General features: G+C 42.0%; 1 protein-coding gene across 2 annotated transcripts; it reads left to right on the forward strand.

The window, feature by feature from the left end:
- Nucleotides 1–161: 161 nt before the first annotated feature.
- Nucleotides 162–24,805, forward strand: LOC137877203 (monocarboxylate transporter 2-like). 2 transcript variants are annotated; one of them, XR_011103514.1, is made up of 6 exons: nucleotides 162–258; nucleotides 10,162–10,407; nucleotides 17,133–17,276; nucleotides 18,395–19,198; nucleotides 19,506–20,006; nucleotides 21,866–24,805. XR_011103514.1 is itself a non-coding variant. In XM_068716951.1 (5 exons), the coding sequence occupies exons 2-5, from the start codon at nucleotides 10,191–10,193 to the stop codon at nucleotides 19,784–19,786; spliced, it is 1,446 nt and encodes a 481-aa protein (XP_068573052.1). In that variant the 5' UTR covers nucleotides 162–258; nucleotides 10,162–10,190; the 3' UTR covers nucleotides 19,787–24,805. The 2 variants fall into 2 exon arrangements, 1 of the variants encoding a protein (XP_068573052.1); XM_068716951.1 differs by having other exon boundaries at nucleotides 19,506–24,805.
- Nucleotides 24,806–25,420: the final 615 nt, after the last annotated feature.

The raw sequence follows: 25,420 nt of genomic DNA on the forward strand, positions 1-25,420 counted from the left end.
GCGCATGTAACGAGTAACGATTACTGAATGACTGAGTGAGTCCTTAGGAGCCGCTCTGGTCTAAAATAGACGCAGGAGGCAGGCAGCGCCGCCCTCCACAGCCCGCGGAAGCGTCACGTCACACAGCGGCTCACTCAGGAAATTCAAACACAAGAGCCTTCCACAACAGACACGCATCTCTCTGATCCAAGGTCACACCGAGCCGGCAGCTTGCACAGGACACGCACACACGCGCGCACCTTCATCCCACCTCAAAAGGTAAAGTATCATTTAATGTCTGTTTATCGCTGATGTCGCTGAAAGATGCCGGTGGTCGGAAGGATTAAACCGGGGCTTTCGGCGTTGTCGGGACGCCGCGCGGTATGCAGAGATGAGCATGTGCTGCCATGAATGAGAAATATATAATTAATAGACATATATAGCAAAGCGGCTTAGCGTTAGACTGCGCGAGTGGATGCGATTACATTATGTGATGCGTTCAGGAGCATTTTGGAGAGAGAGAGAGAGAGGTGTAAATCCATCTCCACGATGCCATGCCGTGAATTCCTGGAGGAAATTATGTCGTTTTCTTTTCTTTTTTTTTAAAGCTAACGTAACTTTGAGTGTGAGCGCCCGGTTTAGTCCATGTAGGCCTTGGGCATTTAAACTGGCTTCATCCGGTCCCTGTCCTTGCATCAGCAGCATCATATGATTGGGCTGCAGTGCTGAGGAGTCACTCTGCTGTTGCGTCCAGGCCTTGCCGCCTAGTCTCCCTGATGGGAGTCCAACTTTTAGGTTTCCTCCAAATATCAGCAAATAGGGAGTTTCATTTTTTTTTTAAAAAAAGAGTTTTTTTCATGAGTCAATTTGGCACAAAACAGCTCACCAGGTCAGCTGGTGAGCAGTAAAAATAACTTCATGTCATTGTTTTCCACTGGAAAATGTATCAATGCTCTCTATTTATTTAGACTGAACAGGAAGGTGAGTCAGATATTGAAATAAACCATCAGCTTTTATTCACCTCTCTTGCTCCTAGTTGGCTGTGGAAGAGCGTCTAAGTCATCTTTAAGGGAGTTCAGCTAATGTCATTTCTACTGAACAGCAGCCACTGTGGCCAAAAGTAACAATTACAGGAAGTGACTTTGAGTTAAGTGCTAAAACAACATGTTGGAAAAAAAGAGTCATTAAGTCAGAGAACCGACTCATGTCAGCAAAACTGTATCATTGACCTAAATTTAGCTAATATTTGCTAACATCAGCCTCCACAAGCTAATGAAAAGAATACCGCTCTCATGTCTGTGCCCAAAATATGAGGCTGCAGCTGGTTAGCCTAGCTTAGCATGGGTAGTGTTACAAACGGCTAGCTGGGGCCCGACCAAAGCTAACATTATCCACCTGCCAGCACCTGACCTCACAAATGAACATGTCATGTCTCCTTTGTTTAACATGTACACAAACTGAACTGTAAAAAACGACACAGTGTGGTTTTATATATGTGCAGGGTTATTTCCTGGCCAGGTGCAGTCACTTCCTGGAGCTAAGCTAACCTGCTTGGTGGCAGCTTCATAACTACTGTACACACGTGGGAGCGATATCAATCTTCTCATCTAAATCTCGCCAAGAAAGTAATTTAAAAAGAACACTGTAGCTATAGGAGGATCAATACACAATTTGCATCCGCTTTCACAAAGTTTTCTTGTTGTTAAGACATTTTGGAAGATTTATTTAATTTTTACACGATGCCGGTAGTATTGGCAAAGGCTCCTTTAGACCTGTTTGGTGGCTGCTTGAATATATTCAGAGATGGGGGGTTGCTCCTGCTGACCTCCAGGTCTTCTAGTACCTGGCCGAAAGGTGAGATGATTTGCATTTTTATCCTGCTTTGTTTCCGCTTTTTTTTCTTGTTTAGCACTGTTTTGCATGTAGTTTCAGTCTGCAGGTAACCTGCACCTTCTTTTGTTGTGTTTGTCCACACTGTATGTTTCCTTCAAAAGCAGTGGCCTCTCTTAGGGGCACACTTTTTTTTTTTAACGTGTTTCATTACTCGGGTGTTAAAGGTCCAAATTGTTGCCATATTTTGTTGTTGAGGTTGTACTTGCATAGTATATAATGAATGACACTGACAGGGTTGTGCTTCTGTGTACCTTGCGGATATGAATACATTTCTGTGGGTGTTTTTTTTTTTTTTTAAAGTTTGTATCAGGTTTCAAGTCCAGGACCTTGAATACTTCCATGGTCTCTGGGGGAAGTTTGTTGTGGACACAAACGTGCTGATGTGTGCTAACAACACCTGATACAGAACAAGGCATTGTACTCCACTTTAAGATAACCCTTTAGTACACCCATAAAGGTTGTACAACATTCTCACTAATTCACTTTTTTAGCTTTGTTTGCTCTGGAAGAACAGCGCCGTCTTCCTGTTGTGTAACATTCAACAGATTTCCTTATAAATTTGACACCATGTCTAACACTGATAATAGATTAAACAAAATAAGTCAGTACAAAGACTGATAGAGGCAGACAGACTTGCGTTCAATTAGCATTCTTGTTTTAATATTAATTATGCTGACATCTCAAAATCAACAGGATGATTATTTATTGTTGCATCTGTAAATCTGTCATCATCAAGGATTTCAGTCAAGGAAATGAGAACATAAAGGCCTGAAGTTTGTCCTGTTTTTTTCTGTATGATTTCTATATTTCTTTATTTTTTGCCTTTATTCAGAGGTCTGACATGACGAAGTTCATCTTTAACTTTAGTTTGGATATTTTGAAGCTTAGATGATATTAAAGAAAAAGAGCTACCGATAAATCGCCCAGGTAGATATATGAGATATAAGAGTGTTTGCTTATTGGCAATATAACAATAAGTAAAAATAATTTGCAGTACAGAAATGCCTAACTAGGTTTTTTTATATAACCTTTTTTTTGTGGCATTCAGCACTTTCCGTTTAATCTCCATTATCTGAAGATGCTCTGTTAAATGCTAGATGTGTGACATTTGATTTCCCGCATAAGCACTCATGCTCTAAGTGCTGAAACACAAATGTAACGGAGACCGGTGCCTCTGACCTCCATGACGTGCAGAGGCGTGGAGACAAGCGGGGGCTTTGGATTGGATGTTGAAGGTGTTGACAGGCCCACATGGGAAGAGTGAATCCCAGCATGCTGTTGTGTCCACAGAAGTGTAGTTGTGTGTAGTAGGTGATGCAAGGGTCCTTTTTCTTTCTTTTTTAAACAACCAAGGAGCACTCCGCTGCATAAAGGTGCTTTTTATGTCTGTAAATCACAGGTTGGGAGAATTATTGTGTTTTTGCAGAGGCTTGCCACCCAGTTTTAATGGTCAGAGGTGTGTTTATGGAAATCTAAAGGACCACTTGAAAGTTTGTTTTTTTTAATCAAGGTTTAGGGCCTAACCAATAAGTTGAAACGGTATTAACGTCTTAGTATATTTTATTGGAAGACCGTGCGTGTGCGTGTGTGCGTGCGTGTGTGTGTGTGCGTGCGTGTGTGTGTGTGTGTGTGTGTGTGTGTGTGTGTGTGTGTGTGTGTGTGTGTGTGTGTGTGTGTGTGTGTGGCCCTTTCTCGTCTCAGAGGGAGCCATTGTTTCGGTGGCAGTTTGTTGGTGCTCGAGATCAAGGGCGAGTGTGTTTACAGGGGTTCAAAGTAGTGAGATTAGACTCTGATAAGAGGGACGAAAGCACGTGGTTCTGTCAACACCCACAGGTTTCCCAGTTGGGTTAATGATGAACCGTTTGTACAACAAAGTGAGTACTGTTACTCCAAGGTTACCTTAGAGCTAATTCTGCGTTGCCATAACTTGAAGTCTCATGAGAGTCTGGTGGAGGGGGGGGTGTCGCTGACTGTAGAGGTTATGCTTCCTTTTGTAGAGTCGACAGGGCTTACAGCACCTGTTTTATCTGACTGGTATTTAACTGAAACCGTTGAATCCTTCTGCTGTTCAAGGTCTCAACAAATATTACGAGGCATGAGCCCGTAATTTCCAAGATGCACATCGTAAAACGTACACAGGTTGAGTGGGAACGTCCTCTTGCTCCCGAACTCTCATTAAGTCACATTCTCACCTCTGCACCTGTCAGTCGGCTAACCTTCTGTCGTCCTTCATTACAGTACAAGTCCTGCAGAGCTTCACAAAAGCCCACATCAAGACACCATTACTGAGTAATCGCTGGCCGACTATCAGTGAAAGTAGGAAAAAGTGAGTCCACTTAGCAGCTAAGAAGTCAAAAGAAAGCTTTAATCAGTGTGGGAAATGGAGGGGAGGAGTTATTCTTCCTCTGAATGGTACCGTTGCAGTTCTTTTCTTCCCGTTTTAATTGCTGGCTCCAAAAAGTCTTAACTGTATTGAAAACTGTCCAAATTTCTCTCAAAATACAAAGTTAGTTAATATTTAAGAACTTTTATCCCAACCGTTTAGCCCATTTGTTACCTACTAATTTATTTTTTTGTTTTATTCTCATGTATTTAAACCCCTTGGCATAAGAAGCTTTTAAGTAAATGCATGTCTGTGAAGCCAAAGGCAAATATCCACCCGAGTGGATATTTAAAGATGTCTAATCTCATCTAATCTAAGAGTACATCCACATTACTCCGTTTTCGTTTGGAAACGCATATGTTTTGCTACGGTTACACTGAGCGTCCACACTACGCCGGGGTTTTTGAGCACCGTAAACGAAGGAGTTTAGAAACGATCCCGAAGCCGGATAACTTTGAAAACTCCAGGTAGCGTATTCGTGTGGACGGACGGAAACCATAAGTTTGGAAACGATGACGTAGACACCCGCGATCGACTACCAGGTTAATTTAACGCGGACAACTGATTACAGGCGTTGCTGACCTTGTTGTCTTTACTAGCAGCTGTTGTCCAGTTTGCATGAGGAAACAGCTGTTATTGTAGCGATTAGTGAGCAGAGAGAGAGAGAGAGAGAGAGAGAGAGAGAGAGAGAGAGAGAGAGCCGCAGCGCTGTAACTAACGTTAAGTCTGAATAATAAAATGTATTAAACTTTCCACCAACTGTATCTGTTTGAGTTTGTAGAGGAAGATTTGAGAGAAGATTTTAAGTATCAAACACTTACTTACGATCATTAAAGACTTTATTACTCTGGTTGCTTAGTTACAAAATATGACAATCTACTTCCTGTTTACATCGGCGCATGCCCAGTGTACGTGAAGAGTCACGTGATATTCGTTTCCAGGCGTGGATTGTGGACGGAGATCATTTCGGAAATGATGGCTGAAACGCTGTGTGGACGGAGATCGTTTTCGTTTGGAAACGGAGTTTTCAAACGAAAACGGTGTAGTATGGATGTAGTCTAAAGCTCAGGTAAACCCGAATATACGCAACAGAAACAGAAAAACTTAGGGACTACCTTTCGAAAACATAGCGTAGCATTTAGCATCTGTGCAGTGTTGGCGCGCGTCTTTGGGGGCTTACAAGGAATCTATAGGCATGATGTGTTTTAACACATTTCATTTTAGCTGATTGGTGTTTAAAGGTTGACTAGTCCCGCCTCAGCTCCACCCATGCTTCCCAATTTGACCAAATTCAGATTTGTGGCTTCAGAAAGGGCCACGGTAACAAGCATGAAACCTAAATGCAAGTTTCAGAAACCAATCGGTGACTTAACATCTCTTTGTGCATGTGCTGTGGTTGCTTCCGGCCTCTCACCTTGAGGGCCACACCCGTGAACGCCTCCTTCACTTAAACTCATCTGAAATACAACACTGAGGTCCCAGCTTAGCCCCCGTTGTGAATTAAACTGGAGACCCTGTGTCTGTCCATGCTACAAAGAATGTACCTTTCTGCCAAGGTACTAAGTGATGTCCTTGGAGGTAGACAGACGCACACATGAGATGCACTCCTATAGTGTATTGATGTGTAGCGCAGCCTGATTAGCTTTTGCCAGTTTGGGATGATTTGATTATAGAACCACTATTTTTGGCCCTGAACTCCCGCCTTCTCCGTGCTGCTCACTCAGCTCTGTTGTTTGAGGAGGCTCAACAATTTGAAGTCCAGCAGTCATTTGAAGTACATGCAGGGGACACTGGACCAAAAAACAACGTGTGCTTGACCCAGCAACACACAAGGATAAGCCTTTAATGGAACAATGTGTAACAGAAAAATAATATTCATAACTATGTTTAAAGCAGTGTATAATCACCTGAGACTCGTAGTGTTTTCCTTAGCTTAGAAAAAGGCATTTGTATCTACTTGGGGAGTGGGTCCTCTTCCACGGAGTCCGGCATGTTGCACCACAATGTTTCTACAGCAGCCCAGAACAGACAAACTTAAAAAACGTAACTCTAGTTTGAGCCTTTCGTGTTTTTTTCATCATCTGAAGGTAGAGATGCGTACCAAAACTCTGGATTAAACGGGCCCCGGTGCTAAATTATTAAAGACCAGAGACATCACTGGTGCTTTTTATTAGTCCTTGTTAATGTTTTCCTGTAATGTATTATCACGCTGCAGCGCACATCTCTGCTCACACACACACACACACACACACACACACACACACACACACACACACACACACACACACACACACACACACACACATAGACGCACGCACACACACACACGGCTGCGTTGGAGACAGTGAAGTGAACCAGGTGAAGTGAAGGATACTTGAGCTGATGACAACTACGCTCGTTATGGTTAGTGCAATAAAACATTCACGAGTAAGAAGCCAATACTTTATCAATACATCTGTTCAACAAGCATGAACATGTAAACGAAAGTGAAACCTAATTCAATCAGCTTTGTCCGCAGGTTCTCATTTATTTATTTATTTATTTATTTTTTTTACAAACAAGCTTATAGAGAAGCTCTCTCTCTGTAGTCTGTTGATCTTAGTTTGTTCTTGTAAATGATGGAACAGATCCACTTCTATTTTAATCAATAAAGCTGTCTGCACAGGACGTGTACCGCATCACGCTTCACAAGGCGTAGCCTCAAGTCTATTGTCTTGAGGCTTATGTTTTATAATGCACAGGTACAATGATTGCGTGTTGGGCTTGTCGAAATGCCATGGACCTAGACTCAGTACTGTGCCTGAAGGCATCCTGCGTAGACACTTTGGAGGACTGAAGTTGCCGCTCTATTAACGCACGGCTTTCGCATACACAGGCTGATGCTATGTAAAGATGGAAAAGTAGAACCACGGCTTTATATCTTTAATCCCAATTGCTTCTAATAATTTTGGCAGGAACTGACACACTAAATATTCACCGGGCCTGCCGGTTGATGAGAGGTGAAATAAGCGAGTACTGGCATACTGGTATGTCGCTGCTGAACCTATGACGTTTTTATGTGGAGGGAAATGAAAATAATTTCCCAGCGGGGATTGCTAAAGTTTAATTATCATCAGACATCTCGACTAACAAGTGCTGCTGGTTTCAGATTTAGAACCTAATAGTTGGCGTGGACAGAGGGGTGGCTCCCAACAAACTAGACCGCAGATATTTTGAGGCACCTTGGCGTCACTGGTTCAGTTAGTGTTTTAATACACCTGTGCTGGGATCGCAGCCCGTCAGTCACTACTCTGTCTGCTGCCCTCTCAGTCAGTGGTGTCAGGTGAAGGACACAGAGGCACACAATGAGGATCTGGCCTTCTAAAGCGAAGAGGAAGTGTTGACATTGTGGAAACTGAAGGGCGACTTTGCTCCGTTTGACTTCTTAGGTACTTAATGTGGTTGATCATAAACCGAATTCGTCAAGCTTGTCTGAAAGTGCGCCTTGTCCCCCATCCTTAGCTGCTATTTTATGGTCAATCGGTTTTGAGCTTCATATTCGAGCCCATCAACTTAAGCTGCTTATGAGTTCTGAGGTTTGTCCGTGCATTGTCGTCACGTTCAATCAATCAAAACCAGTATCTACGCTGAGTGCTGCTGCTGTGGACAGCCTGTAATCTGATTAGCGTGGATTAGACTGCATGGAAAGGCATAATCTCCAACTTTGATTAAAGAGGCACTACAACGCATATACACAGAGGATTATATTTCCATGCACCAGGCCAGTTTTAGTTTAGTTTTGTTGGTCTTTAGTCATCCACCCAGTTAAAACCAGGTATAATAGCTAATACCAACGTTCCAACACAGCATTTCCTATAATGTGTAGGCAACCAACTAATAAATATTTGTATATTTACAATGGATCAAATGTGAAAGGTGTCGCTTGTAGTGATGACAAGGCTATGTTAAGATTATTTTAGAAATGTAAGATAATGATTCAAACCCATGAGGAAGTTTAAGATTATTTTGGTGGCACTTTCCAGCCTCCATACAGGCCAGCAACTTCACCTTATTTCCTGTATTTCTTCAGTCCGTGCAAAGAACTTCTATTTTTTTGAAATACTTGCCAAATGTGTGAGTCATCCCGCTGATGGCTTCCTGTTGACACGTAGTAGATCTCAGTATATTGTGAGTCACCACAACATCACAACCTGATCAGGCGGGAGCGGCATCATTTATTGATGTTGGTGGCTGGTGTTCATGGGTCATTTACAGACACTCTGAAGACTGAAGTGTCCATTTCCCTTGTCTTGTTTCCCGGCTTTGATGTTCTTGAATGAAGCTTGCTGCTGTAAGATGTCGACTTCCACCAACATTATTATATCGTGTTAGTACCCAGCAGCAGGAGCACCAAAGCAGCTTAGTTTCACATTCAGATTCAACCTGCTCTTATGGCTGCCACAGAGATTCTCCCAGGTGAATTCATAACGCAAATTGCAATGCAAATTTTACACCAGATGTCGTTCCACAGGGAATACAATGGCTATAGTTAAAAAAAAAACCTTTTTCTAAAAATATTTTTCGTCATCCACACTGCAGCTCTACACTGACATTGTATCCACTGTGAGTGGGAGCCCAAAATAGAAGAAAATATGCATTTTCAAATTTAGCTGCATTAGCATGGATAAGGAAGTCTGATCTATATTGTTGCAAATTAAAAAAATAAACTATTTAAAGGGATACTCCAGTGATTTGGTATTTTTCAAACAGCACTTTTATAAAGAAGAGGAATTGTCCAAATTGAAGCAACAGAGGCCGAGAGACCCTACTATTGGCTAAGATTAAAAAAGGAGAGGTCTTTAAATTCCCATAATGCAACCCTCATGACATCAGGCTGCAACCCCGATTACACAATGAGGGGTTTGTTTTCAACTTCCTCCAGAGCAACAGAACACAATATACTATACTTCATATATTATAAATCAAGTAGTATAACCATAACAAGTAAACTGAGCTTGATGTGTAAAACCAGTGCATGGCCCCTTTAACGTTGCAATCAATGGTGGCAATTATTAGCAACCACATCTAGCTCCGGCAATCTCAAATAATTGCTCCTTTGTGATGCTGCAATGCAAACGCGAGGAGACCTGTTGATTCTTCCACTGGCTGTTGATTTATGTGAAACCCTAACTAGCTGTCGTCATCTCAGGCCGTGGTTTCACTTGTCTTTTCAATGTTTATCCGCCGTTTTACAGACGCCCCTTTGACCACGAAATATGTCCCATGGTGCATCAGATCACAAATCTGCCATTAAAAAGACAAGTGTAACCACTGCCTCAGTATGCACCCTGAGCTAATTATACAGCTGTAAGTTATTCCTGGCTGATTAGAAAGGTGACGCTAATGAGGTTAGAAAGAGCTAAAACAACAGCTCCACATTTTATACTATGATGTGTGTGTGTTTCTCCTTGACGGTTTGTAAAAAAAGAAAAGTATGAAGTGTAGCTGCGGAAATTAATTTTTTTTTCTACGTGTAAATAGGGAGTGTTTGCATTGTACACAGCAGCACCTGGTCTGAAAGGCCTCTATCAAACGCCTCTGCTTTGTTTTCATTACTCCAAGGTGAATACTGGGTGGGGCTGCTCAGGTGAAGTGAGTGCACGCCCACTGAAACTGATAATTAGTGCTCTGCAGGAAACAGATCTCTGGTATGTCCTTGTCCCTCTCGTGTCATGTTACCACTGGCAGTTCATCTAAATACAGGCACATATTTATTTACCGCCTTTATAATCCCACAGCCGTCTTGTGTACTGTCAATATGAGCCACACCTGGTGATGTATCGTCAGTAATGATCTTTGACACGAGACACAGAATGCTGGTGGTGATGCTTCATTTTCCTCTTTCCCTTTCCTGTCTGTCGTTGCAGTGAATAGTCAGCGTTGAGGTGGGCCAGTGATGCCGCCCCCGTCCACAGGTCCCCCCGTCGTGCCCCCACCAGACGGCGGTTGGGGGTGGGCCGTGGTGTTGGCATCTTTCATCTCCATAGGCTTCTCGTACGCTTTCCCCAAGGCCATCACCGTCTACTTCAAAGACATCCAGATCATCTTCGATGCCTCCTACAGCCAGATCGCGTGGATCTCCTCCATCATGCTTGCGGTCATGTATGCTGCAGGTAAGTTGATTTCAACTTTATGGTATTTTAATGTTGCTGACATTTTCATTTTCTAATCAAAAATCACACTGCAGTTATTTGTTGACGTCTGTAAGTCCCGCCCCCCGCTGCTACTGATTTCTGAGCAAAGATTAACCTTCCTTTCAGGTCTACTTTTTAAAAAGGAACTCCAAAAGAAATTGGCTCATGCATCTTTATTTATTATAATAATAATAAACTATTATGGTGCTGTTCACCACGGACTAGCTTGAATCAAGATTCCTCATTTTAACTATGATCCTTCAAATCACAATGTTAATCTTTTTTTTTTTTAGGGGAGTCTCTTTGAGATTTAATTTCGTTACATGCGGCGTTGGGGATTATTTTTGTTGCACAGAGGTGGTGCGTTGTTTCCTGAGCAGACGCTGTCGTGATTTACTCAACAGTGTTTTGGTCTTGTTGAGCTCTTGCTGGACTCGTACACTTTGTTTGTTGTTAAAGTGATAGATATGGAAGTCGGTTGTGTCATCAGATTGTGACCTGGATTTTGAAAGCTCCGCATCACAAGATGCAGACGCGGCGTCACATGCTGAGCCACAAAACCACCATGTTCTGCCAAGCTGAAGCAACAAATGAGAATTTATATCGGTATCAGAAACAGACGTAAAATGTACCTGTTGATAGGTTGTGGATAAAATGGAAAATTGGCATTTGTTATAAAAGCATGCAAAAAAATTATGCTTTTTATAAATTCAAAAGGGATTTTAAATGTTATCGCAAATTGCAACGCCTCAGCTGGCGTTGTTGAATAAGAATCCTTTGAAGGCTCAGAATGTGTTTTCCGTAGGTCATCTCCTCCACCTTATTGCGCTGATCACCTGCTCTATTTCCCACTTTGGCTTCAGCCCCGCAGCCTTCTGTTTGGCAGTGCCACGGCTGCCATCTGTCCACGCTGTAATCCTCCTGTCACTCGATCCACTGCTGTTGTCCCCATCTGTACCGGTCCATCAGCAGTACTGGAAAGCTCATTTCCTATGTTTTATAGCGCAACTTTCACCAAAAGCAGCAATTAAGTAACTGCTTAACTCAGACTGTCTTCCTATAACTCTGAGTAGCACATGGACTAAACACTCTAAAGTATGTTTTGTATTGTGGACACTATCTGTGAAAAATAACAAGCAGCAAATGCTGGTAAATGAGGTTAATCAGTTACTGCCATGCTGACTAGTCCCTCTCTGAAAGCTCATTAAATCAAGTGTTGTGGGACAAGAGTTGAAAATTAGCAACAGCTATAAACTCTCTTGCAGCACATCGCTTTGGTGCTCTGGATTGGAACTATGTAAAATGACATCATCGCTATCAAATGAAATAAATTCTAAATTCACACTCCCTGGCAAATACTGGCTTGTTTAAGATATATCAACACCAGCATATGTGGCATAAAGGTCAGTAGATGAATGACAAGGATACGGTAGGTTTGAGTGTCATTTACAGACATTTGGACCTTAATGCAAGAACCACTTATATGAACAGATTTGTTCTTAAGTGGCACATGTGAGAGATTGTCTTAAATCACTCACACGTGCCAATTGTTCGCATTCATGCATGCAGGTATGCAGGTCGGCATACTCAGCTTCAGCAAGATGTCTTCTTGGCATGTAACTTCAATCAAACCATTCGTTGTTTATTTCCGACAGCTCTGCAATGACACAGCGTTGACAGCTATAGTAATATTTGGGTCCCTGCTGTCGCTGTTATATATATTTGCAGAACTGGTAGCCTTGTATAGCAATTAGGGGTGGCCATTATGCTCATGTTGAGATCTCTCAAACTTGAAAAAATAATAATATTGGAACAAAATATTCTGTTTTTGGAGACAGTAAAAAGCATCGTGTCTGGCCTCCCTGAGAGATCGACCCTTGAAGTGTGTGTCGGCCACGTCACGGTTCTGCACTTCGCCAAGTGCTGCTTTAGCTTTGCAACGACTGTATGTCATTATCACGTGGCGACGGCGTCAATATGTGCAGTTACAAAGCGAGCGGCTCTTGTTACTCATTCATTCATATTGATTGCACTCATCAGCTATTCATTAAAACATCTGCTCTCTTGTTCTGCCTCTTACGCTGATGAAGCAATCATTGTTTGACTGTTTAACACCTCTCTGATTCCCCACGTGTGTGTGTGTGTGTGTGTGTGTGTGTGTGTGTGTGTGTGTGTGTGTGTGTGTGTGTGTGTGTGTGTGTGTGTGTGTGTGTGTGTGTGTGTGTGTGTGTGTGTGTGCGTGCACACACAGCTCAGTCATAACTGTGAACCTGCCTGATAATGACCGACAGCCTCAGACACCCAGTAATATTTATCCAATCAATCACTCGATATTTCAGAAAGGACCTTTTATTTCTCACTACTGTCCAGTGCAAACCTTATGTCTACAACCTCTCACAAACTCTAAATATAAATCAGGCTTGTTTTTAGATTGACAGACAGAGATAAGCCAAAGAAGTCAAATCCATGAAGGGGTATGTAATCCTTTCATTTCAATATTTAGATGACATAGAAATCGAGAATCAATTAACATGCTGTTTTTATCAGTCAACAATAAGTTGATTATTTTCTATCAGTCAACTAAATAATCAAGTTCCAGATTAAACTAAAGAGGTGCACTCCGCCACATGTGTCTGCAGCGACCACTGCTGTGATGTGTGATTATAACACGCTTCATTCAAACTCAAAAACAATGTATCTTCTGTACGGTTGGTTCAGTTTCGTGACCAAGATTCAGATTTCACAGGTTTAAGAGCCATCACAACTGCTTAGTTGTGTAGTTTTTAGCTTTTGTGTGACTCGCCTGCCTCTACAGGACTATAGAAAGCAATGCAATCTAGTCTTTGTCAACTAACAATGTAAACAAATCCCCCAGACTCTGAACGGTTGCTCAAGCTTCATACCGTAACTCAAAGACATCACTCAGGCCCATGTTAATGCAGTATCTTTGCCTGAACTTCGAGTGTAATACAGTGTTACCTGCAAACCTGAGCATGTCGCTAACAAGATATCTTGGCAGCATAACAAACTTACCCTCTAATGATTTGCATAGTCAGTTGCCTGAGTGACCATGCAAATTAATTGGCAACCAGTTTTTTTAACAAAGATATCTTTTTTTCAAGGATAGAGAGAAGATCAATAATCCATAATAGTTATATGTCTTAATTATATATTATAATGCGGTGCTACTATCGTGAAAGAATGGGAAAACAAGGGACCTTTGTTCTAAGTTGGGTATAAGCTTATCAGTGAAGCACTAATTTATTATCTCTGTTCTTTTGAAAAGCAGGGTCGGGCGTTCTTTCAGCTCGACCCTTCACAGCGTCACGTCAGACCGCTGTGAAGCAAGCGGTCGTCCTTAGGCAGCGTGGCAAACGTCGCTCTGTGATGACGTCTTTTAAGCTGCAGGCTGCGTGTCCGAGTTGGATCAGTGTCGCTAATCCAGAGGGAGGGAGGGAGAGAGAGAGAGAGAGAGAGAGAGAGAGAGAGAGAGAGAGAGAGAGAGAGAGAGAGAGAGAGAGAGAGAGAGAGAGAGAGAGAGAGAGAGAGAGAGAGAGAGAGAGAGAGAGAGAGAGAGAGAGAGAGAGAGAGAGAGAGAGAGAGAGAGACTTGACCTTGGGCGAGGCGGCATAAAAACAATGCACGCCTGCATTCCATTCACCGCCAGTCATAAACACAGGTAGATGTCAGGGTGCATTTTATTTGTCATGCTTGTCTTTAGAGAATACCAGGTGCCATTAATTAGTTTTTATTTCCAACTTGATGAAGACCCAGCCATTATTCTCAACTACACAAAGGCTTTTAACATTATTGTTCTCTTTGCTCTTGCTTCTTGAACGTGAATTTACTCTTAACTGGTTGAGCAGTTAGCCTCCGCATTCTTTTACCGGGCTTGTTACTATAGATTACATAATCCATAAAGCATGCTGTTAACCGGTGTCATCGGCACAAAAGTCATCCAAATGTCAGGGAGTTCTGTAAATTCTCCAAAGTTCCGGAGAAATATTTGAAACTGCTATAATCAATATTTTTATGTTGGCATATGATTAACTGATTACATGTAATGTGAAGGCCGTCTCTTGTAGTGACAAACCCACAGAGAATCATCACACATGAGTTCCCCTCATTTATACAAGGCATTGTAGCGTCTTTTGGTTAAGCGTTAAAATAATGTTTTGATTTACTTTATTTGCGTCTTATCTGGTGGTAAAACTTCCCATTCTAGATTTAACAATCTGGGATATGGAGCCAGCAGCCCACTTCTGTAACCTTTAGGCCACCATGTTAACATCATCCAGTGTGATTCTGCCCGTTGTTGCATAGCTCTAAACTTCACCTCAAAGCCTCGTGTCAACTCAAAACTGTGTATAAACTTTTATCACAATGCCTGCAAATATCTGTGTAATGGGCTGGCTGGACACGGTGTCCGTGTCCCCCACGCTGCAGAGTGGCTTTCAAAAGCAGTTTGCTTCCATTTCTATCGACTTTATCCTCTTTGAAGTGTGATGGATGGCCAGCATCCTCGCGTCATCACGAGCTGCACCGGCCTCGTCGCTGCAGCTCACATTAAAGGGTCGTGGATTAAAAAAAAAACGGTTCGACACATTTCTATATGTGTCATTCCCTTTTGGGATCTAGGTGGTTATATTTAGTTTGAGCTTTTGTCCACTGTGAAATGAAGTCCACGCCGCGTCTGGCAAGGAGATGATAAGCCTTTTTCAAGGGAGGTAATGTGCAGGCTCAGGGGCTTCCTCATCTCGGCCGATTCGGGTCCCGCCGAGCCCCCGAGAATACTGATCGCTGCGCTGGATGCAAATGAAGGGAACTTTTCCTCAAGGTCGAAAAAAGATTCATGCGGAGCAAATTAAGTCAGATGACTCCTCGCCCGTTGTGGCTTTTTAAATTGCACTGGGCCTGGCAGAAATGTGATACATCTTCTGGCTGGTAATGAGAGTATTATTTCAGAAAAATACATCTTTCATTACTTTTCTCCCTCCCTATTCGATTTACACCTCCTGTGCTTAAGATTCGGCATAGGGCGAGGGGATGGTGTCAATTATAAGATGCAGATAAGTGCTTCGAGCAGCCACAGTATTCATAGAATGTAATGTGCCAAGATGTATGAAACTGATCAAATGCTCTTATACACCGCAAATGGAGAAATTCAAACAACGGAACACAAAGTAACACAGCACAAATATTATTTATGATATAGTCTTACTCTTCTCTCGAAAATTCAGTGAACCGAGTCGCAAAAATTCAACATATCCCAGGAATAAAAACAACCTTCCTCAACCCAGAAAGGTATTGGCTTTTCTGAAGTTATACTCATGATTCACCTCATTATCGACTGAACAACATTTACAGTGATGACTGAGAATACAGATGCTGAGTCATTGCAATTTGAATGGGTTTGGTCTTTCCGTCCATCATGTATTCTGTGGCTGTAGTTCTCATCCCTACCGGTCATGCCAACATTTTACAGCTGCACTTGTTGTAAGCTCATTGTTTAGTTTTTTTCCAGCCCACAATTTAAGTGCTCTAGTTCAGTTCAGCAGGCTGGAACAAAACACCTCTGATAAACTAACTGTACGTGACAGCCCACTGACAAAGTTAGCAACTAGCTGGTGTACCATTTAGCTGCTCAAGAGACACAATTTGTGATCAGTTGAGGAACTATTTTCTTTCAACCATAGTTCCTCCATGAACCTGCACACAACAAGGTATGTGGATTATCTTGAGTAACCGGGTCTAGAAACTACAAAGAGACGCTGCTGTTAAGTTTTTCAGATGTTCTTTTTTTGGCGCTTTAAGCACCTTAAGCGAGTGCCATCTCATCCCATTATATTGGAGAGGAGGTAAACATCACTCTGCCGATATCTTGAAAACTAGGCAACTCGCACCATAACAATCTAGATTGATAAATAGCATTATAGGTCAGAAGAAAAATATAAATTTGAGATCTTGGGATGAAATGCCCTTTTTTTAAATACTCATTCAGAAATTTGATAATCAAATTGGTTGTTAACAAACCCTGACTTCTGGTACCGTAAGTACAATCTGTCAAAGTTGAACCAGGGGGCTGTGCAAGACACAATGGACATTTCATTTGGGCAGTTTGACTAATAATATTACAGTTGAGCTTTTTTTCTAAAGTCATTTAGATAATATAGTTAAAGTGGGGATTCGGTCATAATCTAATTAACCTCATTTAAGACTTTTTCTGCCGGCTCTCTGTGACACAAAGATCTGCCTCAATATAAACATAACATACTACAGAAGTAAGAAAGTGCTTTGTCATATGCTCTTTTTCTGGCTTGTATGTGAAATATATGAGATGCGGGTTGCACCTTTTTTATGCATTCCTGCAGCTCAAAACACAGACTGGAGAATACAATGTTGCTTGATGCACCTAAAGGTTTTTTCCAATATAGACACTGCATGTTATAAAACCTATAGAATAGAAACTGACAGTCTTGTACGAAAGTCTGTCAGTCACTTCGCTTAAATTAATTTGGCACAAGGCGATGGGAGTGCTGTGCTTAAAAATTGAAACCGCTTAGTAGCTTCTATAAATAGAAGCGGGGCTCCCGCTGGCGTGCAGCACTAACCAGATTAAATCATTATGCACTCACTTTCAGTTATCCTGCCTACTGTAAACATCCGACATGCGTGGGTCATCTTATCTTTTCCCTTTGCCCCAGGTCCCATCAGCAGCATACTGGTCAACACATACGGCTGCAGGCCCATCGTCATGATGGGGGGCTGTCTCTGTGCCACTGGCATGATCCTAGCTTCCTTCTGTACCAGCGTGGTGCAGCTTTACCTCTGCATAGGAGTTATCGGTGGTAAGTCCACTTAAGTCCATTTTAAGCACATTTGATGAGCCGCTACTTCTAAGTAGCAGGTTCAAAATAAAAGTGTTGTTGCAGAAGCAACGTTTCCCTGTTTTATTCAATATATTTTGGTTCTTTCCTTAATTGTATTATACTGTGTTTTAACATGATTATAAATGCTACTTCAAACTTTAGTCTTAGTCGGGGTTGACAAATAGCAGGTTACAAAGCTGAAATCTTTTCTTCCATAATTGGGCTTCACCAAATCTTTTAGGCATATTTGAGATACTTACTGTAGATACAGCACAACTATTATTCCACAGCCCATTTAAATCCAAATTAAATGACTTTGATGATGAAACTGTTAACTGTGCCATGTTCTGCACCAAGGCTCTTAAATAGGGCAATTAATTCAATAATAATAATATAAAAAAATATATGACTTAAAGAAGCCTTTATACACATTCCCTTTGAAAGAGGGTATGTGTGGAAAAAGGCAAAGCCTTTGGCTGACGCCGATTATATCATTGGGAATTTTATAACATAAATAGAAAAAAATACTTTTTCAGATTTACTCCAAATTATTGTTGGAACAACTCTTTGCATTTCAAATTCTAAATCTTATCCAGCCACCTTTTGTATAAGTGAGATTGTCTCTCTGGTTTAACATCCTGTGAGGCTGCATTGAGGAATAGTGGTGCTTTGAGCTAAATGCTAACACTAGCATGGCAGCATGCTCACAATGACCATGCTAGCATGCAGATGTTTAGCAGGTATTATGTTTACCTTTTTCAGCGTCGTAATTTAGTGTGTAACGATTTCTAATTAGCGTTAAACTCAAAATACAACTGAGGCTGATGGGAACCTTGTTAGATTTGCAGGTACTTGATCATAAATCGCAGTGTTGGACAATCCTTAGAGCCGTGGTGCTAGCATGGCTAATCACCCATTGTTGCTAGCTAGTTCTTAAAGCAAGTACGTCAGAGGTACTCAGTTACTTGGTTTGTTTTATAGGTGAATAGGAAGTAAAATAGTTCATTTATAGTGTTCTTTAGCATTGGTACATTAACAGTTGCCGCATAATTGTTACTTAATTAAGTCTAATGCACGTCTGTCATCTCTGCTCATAGGACTTGGACTAGCCTTCAACCTGCAGCCAGCACTGACTATGATAGGCAGATACTTCTGTAAGAAGCGTCCCATCGCTAACGGGCTGGCGATGGCCGGCAGTCCGGTGTTCCTCAGCACCCTGGCTCCTCTCAACCAGTACCTCTTCAACCAGTTTGGCTGGAGAGGCAGCTTCCTCATCCTGGGTGGCCTGCTATTGAACTGCTGTGTGGCCGGGTCCCTCATGAGGCCCCTGGGGCCATTGCTCGGCAAGCTCAAGAAGGACGAAGAGGTAGCCGCCATTACCATCACGACAAAGGAGAAGCACACTGCCTGGCAAACATTCAACAAGTACCTGGACTTGTCCCTCTTCAAGCATCGCGGCTTCCTCATTTACCTGTCGGGCAACGTCATCATGTTCCTGGGCTTCTTTGCACCGATTGTCTTCCTTGCGGCCTTTGCTAAGGACATGGGCGTGGATGAGTACTCGGCGGCCTTCCTGCTCTCAATTCTGGCTTTTGTTGACATGTTTGCCAGGCCCTCCATGGGGCTACTGGCCAACTCGCGCTGGGTCCGGCCCAAGATCCAGTACTTCTTCAGCTTCGCTGTGCTGTACAATGGAGTGTGTCACATCCTTTGCCCACTGGTGGAAAGCTACACCGGTCTGGTGGTGTATGCGATGTTCTTCGGCTTTGCTTTTGGCATGGTCAGCTCAGTGCTGTTCGAAACGCTGATGGACCTTGTTGGGCCTCAGAAGTTCTCCAGTGCTGTGGGACTCACCACCATTGTGGAGTGCTGCCCGGTCCTCATTGGTCCACCTCTAGCAGGTACGATCAGTCCGTCTGAGAGCATATTTCATTCCATTACATGCACGGTTTTTACTGCCTGTACTGTCAAGTGTTCTTAGCTCTTCTGGTTATTAGAGATGGTTCACAATATTAATAAGGCCCAGTCACACCAGAAAGGTACAGTGTTTTAAGAAGCTTAGTTGTGACTATTCGCAGTAGCTAGTTGGCAAACTACCATGTGAGCTAGCTGCTAATATACGCATGCTTGTCAGTCACAAAAGCTCACTAAGATAGCTTGGTTGCTAATGGGACAATATGTATCTTAAAACCTTGTGTTGTCTTGCAGGGAAACTGGTTGATCTCACAAAAAACTACAAGGCCATGTATTTCTGCTGTGGAGCTGTCGTGATTTTGGCCAGTATTTGGCTCTTCATCGGGAACTTCATTAACTACAGACTCTTGGAGCGCGAGCGCAAGTGTGCAGAGATGTACAAGCGGACTGAGACGGAAGATCCAGACAAAGTTCTGGATCAGAAGGAGGCTGACGGGGAAGCCCAGGCATCGGATGAGCTGGTCGGCAAAAGTGAAAAGGACGGTGAACTTATGCAGCGGGAGACCAACATCTAGATCCCTCTGCTCTGCCAAGAGCTCACCCTCCCCTCCCTCCACTACGATCAAACTGAGCTCCAAGCCAAGAGGTGCCTCTCGGTGGTCCACCATGCTCTATTTGGGGTCCTCTGCACTTCCATGAAACTAACTGCCAAAGCAACAACTGGAGGAGGTTTAATATTTGTTTGTCAAAGAGCATCAGCGACTATAACAGAAATGTTTAACCACAGAGAAAAGTGTAAGATACTGCATGCATATGAGACAAAAAGTCAGAAAACTGAGTGGAAAACAGTGTAGTACTAACTGTATAATGTTTTTTGCCACATTCACCTCATATCGGATTTACTGTAAATACAAGACTGCAACAGGGGGGGAAGTACATTCACATCAGATGCCTAGTTGCAGTAACATGTGGATGTGGGATTTTAGTTTCTGTAGGAACTCCAAAACTGATGGTTAACATGGCAGCGAATCCTTGGATGTTGCAGATGCAGATAATTAGAAAATGAGTTCAATTCAGTCAGACAATCCACTCTGCTAAAAAGAAAAAAAAAGTATCTGTTGCAGTTTGTTTATGGCTGATTTTAGTTGCCATATGTCCCCAACAAGTTCAATATTCCAATCCGTAGCAACAAGAGTCATTCCTCTCTTCCTGCTGCGTCTTCCGATATGACGTGAATGCATCATCAGCGTGTCGCCACTGTTTCAACAGCACCAGCAAACTGAATTCATGCTCAAACTGCAGTCTGAATAGTCTCTATCCTTCTCAACACACTGAATTCTTAGTAATCGAGGAAAGGTTAAAAGTGAAAAGTCAACGGTTTGTGCATTCCTAACGCTGCATTCACACCATGAGCAACTTGATTTATGAGCATTTTTTTTACATTGTGGACAGTTGGTGGTTCTGAATGTCCAGCATCACATCAAAGTTGGTGCTTTGAAAGATGGGAAACAAATGTTCCGATTTCAGGCTAATCTCCATTAAATCATATCAAAATGGAACAAAATAGGAGCGAAAATCTGCCTTGATGGTGTCAGCTGTCGAGCCTAAAAAGTTTAGCTGATTGTCCTCGGTCGGTCAGCTCTGTGAAAAACTCCTGATGACTTGTTGATTGTGTTGCCCGCGGTGTGAATGCAGCGTTAAGCAATCCCAGTGCACCTGGAAATGGTCGATCCATCTGGTGATATGTGTCAAGCAAGAGCTCAAAATCCTAATTGCACTGTGTTTTTAAAATGGCATTCGGGTGCCATAAAATTCCCACTTCTAAAAATAATGAACAGATGTGTTCACAGCTGGCGATGCTGGTTGCCCACGCATTATGCTGCCCGCCCTCTCACTGTTTCGTGGTGTCGTAAAAAACTGCGCAAATGTCCCACTTTAATAATTTCGATCAAGTCATAAAATGCTTCCTGTACGTCGTCGAGTGTTCCGTATTGCACTCGTATAAAGTATGCTGAAAGAGAAATGGCCCCAAACAGCATTTCAGACAAATGCTGCAATTAAACAAGTTTAATTATGGTTGAATGTAATTTCCTCTGTGGGCCTTAACAAGGTATTAATGACCAAAAACCATCTGCATAATAGTGGCATTTCTACACACAGAGCCCATGAGCAATATCATTTCTCATATTTTAATGCAGGTATCCAGGGAAATGTGTTTGTTGTGGACAGCGCGACACTCCATTCTACGATACATTGCTTTAAATGTAATCTAAGGAGTGCTGGGGAGTTGTACGGTGAATTGTATTATACGAAGCTGATCAACCACCGTGTTAAATGTGACCCACTTTTTCTGCGGTGACTGACTTTAATACTCACTAGAAACCAGTGTTGTGTGCTCCGTTTGTCTCCTAACACGTCTGTGTAAATGTTAAAGCTATGAGATTCCTTAATGTTGTTCTGTAACTAATTCCCTAACATCCACACCAGTATGTTAATACGTTTGAAGGAAGACTACTGATGCTACTAATCACTGAATGCTAATGAGGTATACCAGTATTTTGAATCGTATTGTGTGCAAACGAGTGAAAATATCCACGAAACAATTGAACTGTTGCTGTGATTGTTGATATTGTCCAATATTCTGTCCATTCCAGATGTTTCCTAAATGTCACCCTGCCGTGCCATTGATGGGTTTTCAGCAAAAAAAACCTGCGGCTTTGGTCTCAAACGATGATCTCATGGTGTCCTGTCTCCGTTGTCCCATAACAAAGCCAACACATTTTAATAACAAATGTAATTTTTACACAACAAAACAATTCAATTGTCCCATTTTTCCCCTCCCCCTGCACTGTGAATATATGAATGTGTATTATGAATAATGCAAATGGATGTCCAGCTGTGTAGCAGTGGCTCTCCACCGCGTGTCCTCACCTGGTTCATTACAACCAAACGCTTTGTTACTGTGAAACCCCCTCTGGTTAATGCTGGTGTTTTGGCTGGATGGATTCTGAGGGCGGGACATTGTTGAGAATATCTGCCATGACATTTATTGTAAATAAGATAATTTCTGAAGGATTTGCACACCTGTTCTCATGTTTCCGTTTGGAGATGATTTCCAGCTACATGCGGATAAACCCAGCTCGTCCGTTAGGTCAGCTACTCAGATTTATTTTCCCATAATGCACCAGTATCTCATGCCGATATTAGACAGTATTTTTATATTGCCATGTCTGTACCTTTCCTTATAGCTTTAGTAAATTACTAACATTGAAACCTTATGAATGTTAACTTATCCTGCTTGCACTTCATTAGTGGAAAGAGATGCTACTGAAATCAGATGTCACTATGCTCATTGTTCATGATGCCTCTCAGTGAGGGAGATGGACTGCTGTACAATCACTTTCTACCTAATAACACTGCCCCCTGCTGGTTTCAAGCCACCTAGACCAAACGGCACAGAAAGCCAAGCGTCCCTTTCAACAGAACACACTCCTGTTTATAAATCACTTTTAATGATGATCAAACAAGGTTTCAGTTTTATGGGGGATGTAAGTGCATCAGTATCTTTTACTGTTTTTTTTTTGTTGTTTTTTTTGTGGAGGGGGGTATCTGTATGAATACACTTTTTGGTATTTATTTGCTCAGTATACAAAAGGAACAAAACCTTGCAATGGTTTAATGAAACTAAGGAGAATACCATCGATTTTCATCATTGTATTTTTCCCCATCCATGTAGACTTTATGAATTATACTTATATACTTGCATTATAATCAGTAATGCAAATGGAAACATCTGCACAGCAGCGGTTCCCACGAAGGTAACGCGATGGGAAGGAATTCAAAACATGATCAGCGACACAAAATTCCGTTTATTTTTCTACAATTGCTGTTTTCTTGTGAACTACTTGACTGTTAAATGCCTCCATACTACACTAAATCTGTGAGAAGGGCTCACATGTTGCCTCAATGTTTCATTTTAAGCTAAAAAGGTTGGGAGCTGCTGCTTCACAGGTCCCCGACATTGTTCTCTGCTAATAGGGAGGCTGGTCACCACATATAGCAAACAACACAAACTGGAAATGTTATGGTATTCTCCTTACTATACTTGATATATGTTCCAACTTGAGAAATTATTTTCTGTGTGTTTTGGTTCATAACATTTATTCTAAGGACAAAAGGAAAATTGTAATAATTTAATCCAAATGAAGGTAATTGATTTGTTTGACATGCACCGAGAGCCTTATGAATTATATTGCATAGCATCTCGTATAATTTCGTATAATTGTTTCATGTATGTTTAGAAACAGAGGTTTATTTTTAGGTTAAATTGAAATGAATAGGAAATACTTTCACCCCTCTTGGATATTGTTTGAAGGAAATGTTTTAAGTGTTCTCTTTAGGAAAAGCTCTGGCTGAAAACCGTTATTCTTATTATTAATAACTGCTATAGTTTCATTTTCTCCTGATGTGTGGAAGCAATACGCATCATGTAAAAGATTTAATGGCTGGAAGAGACTGGAAGAGACGTCCCTTAGTTTCCTGTTGGATTCCATGCAGTTGTCAGCTATCAGAGTATCAAACATTCATATGTAGGCAGAAATGCTGTCATTACAGGGCAGAGTCGAGGAAGCATGTGGAGCAAAGCACTCTGGAATAAGTGTGACGGCTTGCCACGAGGGAATTTATTTTAATTATGTGTTCTGAATTTCTTTTTTCTTTTTTTACTCTGCATTATGTGATGAAACTGAATGATTTTTATTGAGATCACAGTTTCATTTCTGACTATAAAATCAGGAATTTTCCAATTCATAAGTCAAAGTACATTTGGAAAAAGTTGATTTTTCAATAAGCTAATCTCTGCCCCCCTGAGCCAATGGGATCATTTCTGCCTCCATTAAGTCTTTTATTGCCGAACAAAATTCCAATCTGCAGGAGGAAATCTTGCAAAGATCAGCAGGTGTTATTGGTGTTGATTGTATACATGGCGGTTTGCTACTGGGAGGCTGAAGGACTGTTGATAACATCTCTGTGCCTTATTGTGCTACACTGGCCATTATAAACAGCTTTTTTGTGAACACGCTAAAAAATGGTCTTGTGTCGCTCAAACTTTGACATTTAGGTTCAAGTCTGTCCTTTCTTCTTACTGATTGTATGTTTACAGTCTTTCACTTTATGTAAATAAACTCATGTAGCTACTCATCCAAAATTCACACATTGAAGCACACGTGAACACCAGATATCGTCTAAATATGTCTAAATTATTTTATTCGATATATATATATATAGTGGTTTATAGGATGCAAATATTTCTGAAGACATGTGAGGACAGCTGTGTTCACGTGTTTGGACCTCAGTGCGGTAGTTTGTCTCAGCAGTGAAGTCAGTCGATCAACGTCCTTCCAGTAGCAGACGCGCTGTGTGCTCTCCCATCAGGGTGACCACACTAAGGCATTGCACCGTCTTTCCCACTACCTCCGTGTCAGAGTGAGGAAAAGTATCACACGGGTATAGAAAACAGATTTAGTTCATTAGAATTGTAATTCTAAGAATGCTGTCACCTATCACTGTAGCTAAATAAAATAAAGTATATATCCAAATAAGCCTTTGCTGTGATACTTTGAATTTCTCTCAGGTGCCTCCCATTTCTCTTGATCATCTTTGAGATGTTCCTTCAGCTTGACTGGAGCAGACCTGTGGTCAAGCCGATTGATTGGACACGATTGGAAATGACACACGCCCGTCTGTAGAGCCTGTATACGGTCTCAGCTGGCAGTGCAGCATCAGAGCACAAACCAGGTGGAAGTGTGTCCGACCTTACACATTATTTCAGACAGAGCGATAAGCTGATAAACCACATGGTCGAGGTGTAATAAGCCCTTTAGCATGTCAGCACAATGAATAACAATATCTGTGCGTGTATCTCCATTAGCAGTCAGCACACGAGATCACCTGGAGGGGACCAACGGCTCTCATTACACTCAAAGTGGATCTCCTCCCGCCCTCTTCCTGCTTCAGACCTGCTGATGATGAATTCTGCCTGGTAACCAATCCCCCCCCCCCCCCCCCCGTCTCATTAGCATGCGATGCTTCGAAAAGGCTGCGCGTGCCGATGATGGCTGGAGACCCTCAGGCAGAGTTTCAGGCTAGATTTTAATGGGGCGGTAAGGGTCAACAGGAGATGAGAGAACAATAAGCTCCAGTTCTCTGTG

Source organism: Cebidichthys violaceus, unplaced genomic scaffold (genome assembly GCF_023349555.1).
Source record: "Cebidichthys violaceus isolate CVI_PGR_0920_01 unplaced genomic scaffold, fCebVio1.0.p SCAF_21, whole genome shotgun sequence".
NCBI classification, from domain to species: Eukaryota; Metazoa; Chordata; class Actinopteri; order Perciformes; family Stichaeidae; genus Cebidichthys; species Cebidichthys violaceus.

What these genes read in the sequence shown, in the direction of transcription:
- LOC137877203 (XM_068716951.1), top strand. Translation starts at nt 10,191, where the DNA reads ATGCCGCCCCCGTCCACAGGTCCCCCCGTCGTGCCCCCACCAGACGGC. An exon ending in CTGCATAGGAGTTATCGGTG is followed by an intron (nt 17,277 to 18,394) that starts GTAAGTCCACTT and finishes CTCTGCTCATAG; the next exon opens with GACTTGGACTAGCCTTCAAC. An exon ending in CATTGGTCCACCTCTAGCAG is followed by an intron (nt 19,199 to 19,505) that starts GTACGATCAGTC and finishes GTTGTCTTGCAG; the next exon opens with GGAAACTGGTTGATCTCACA.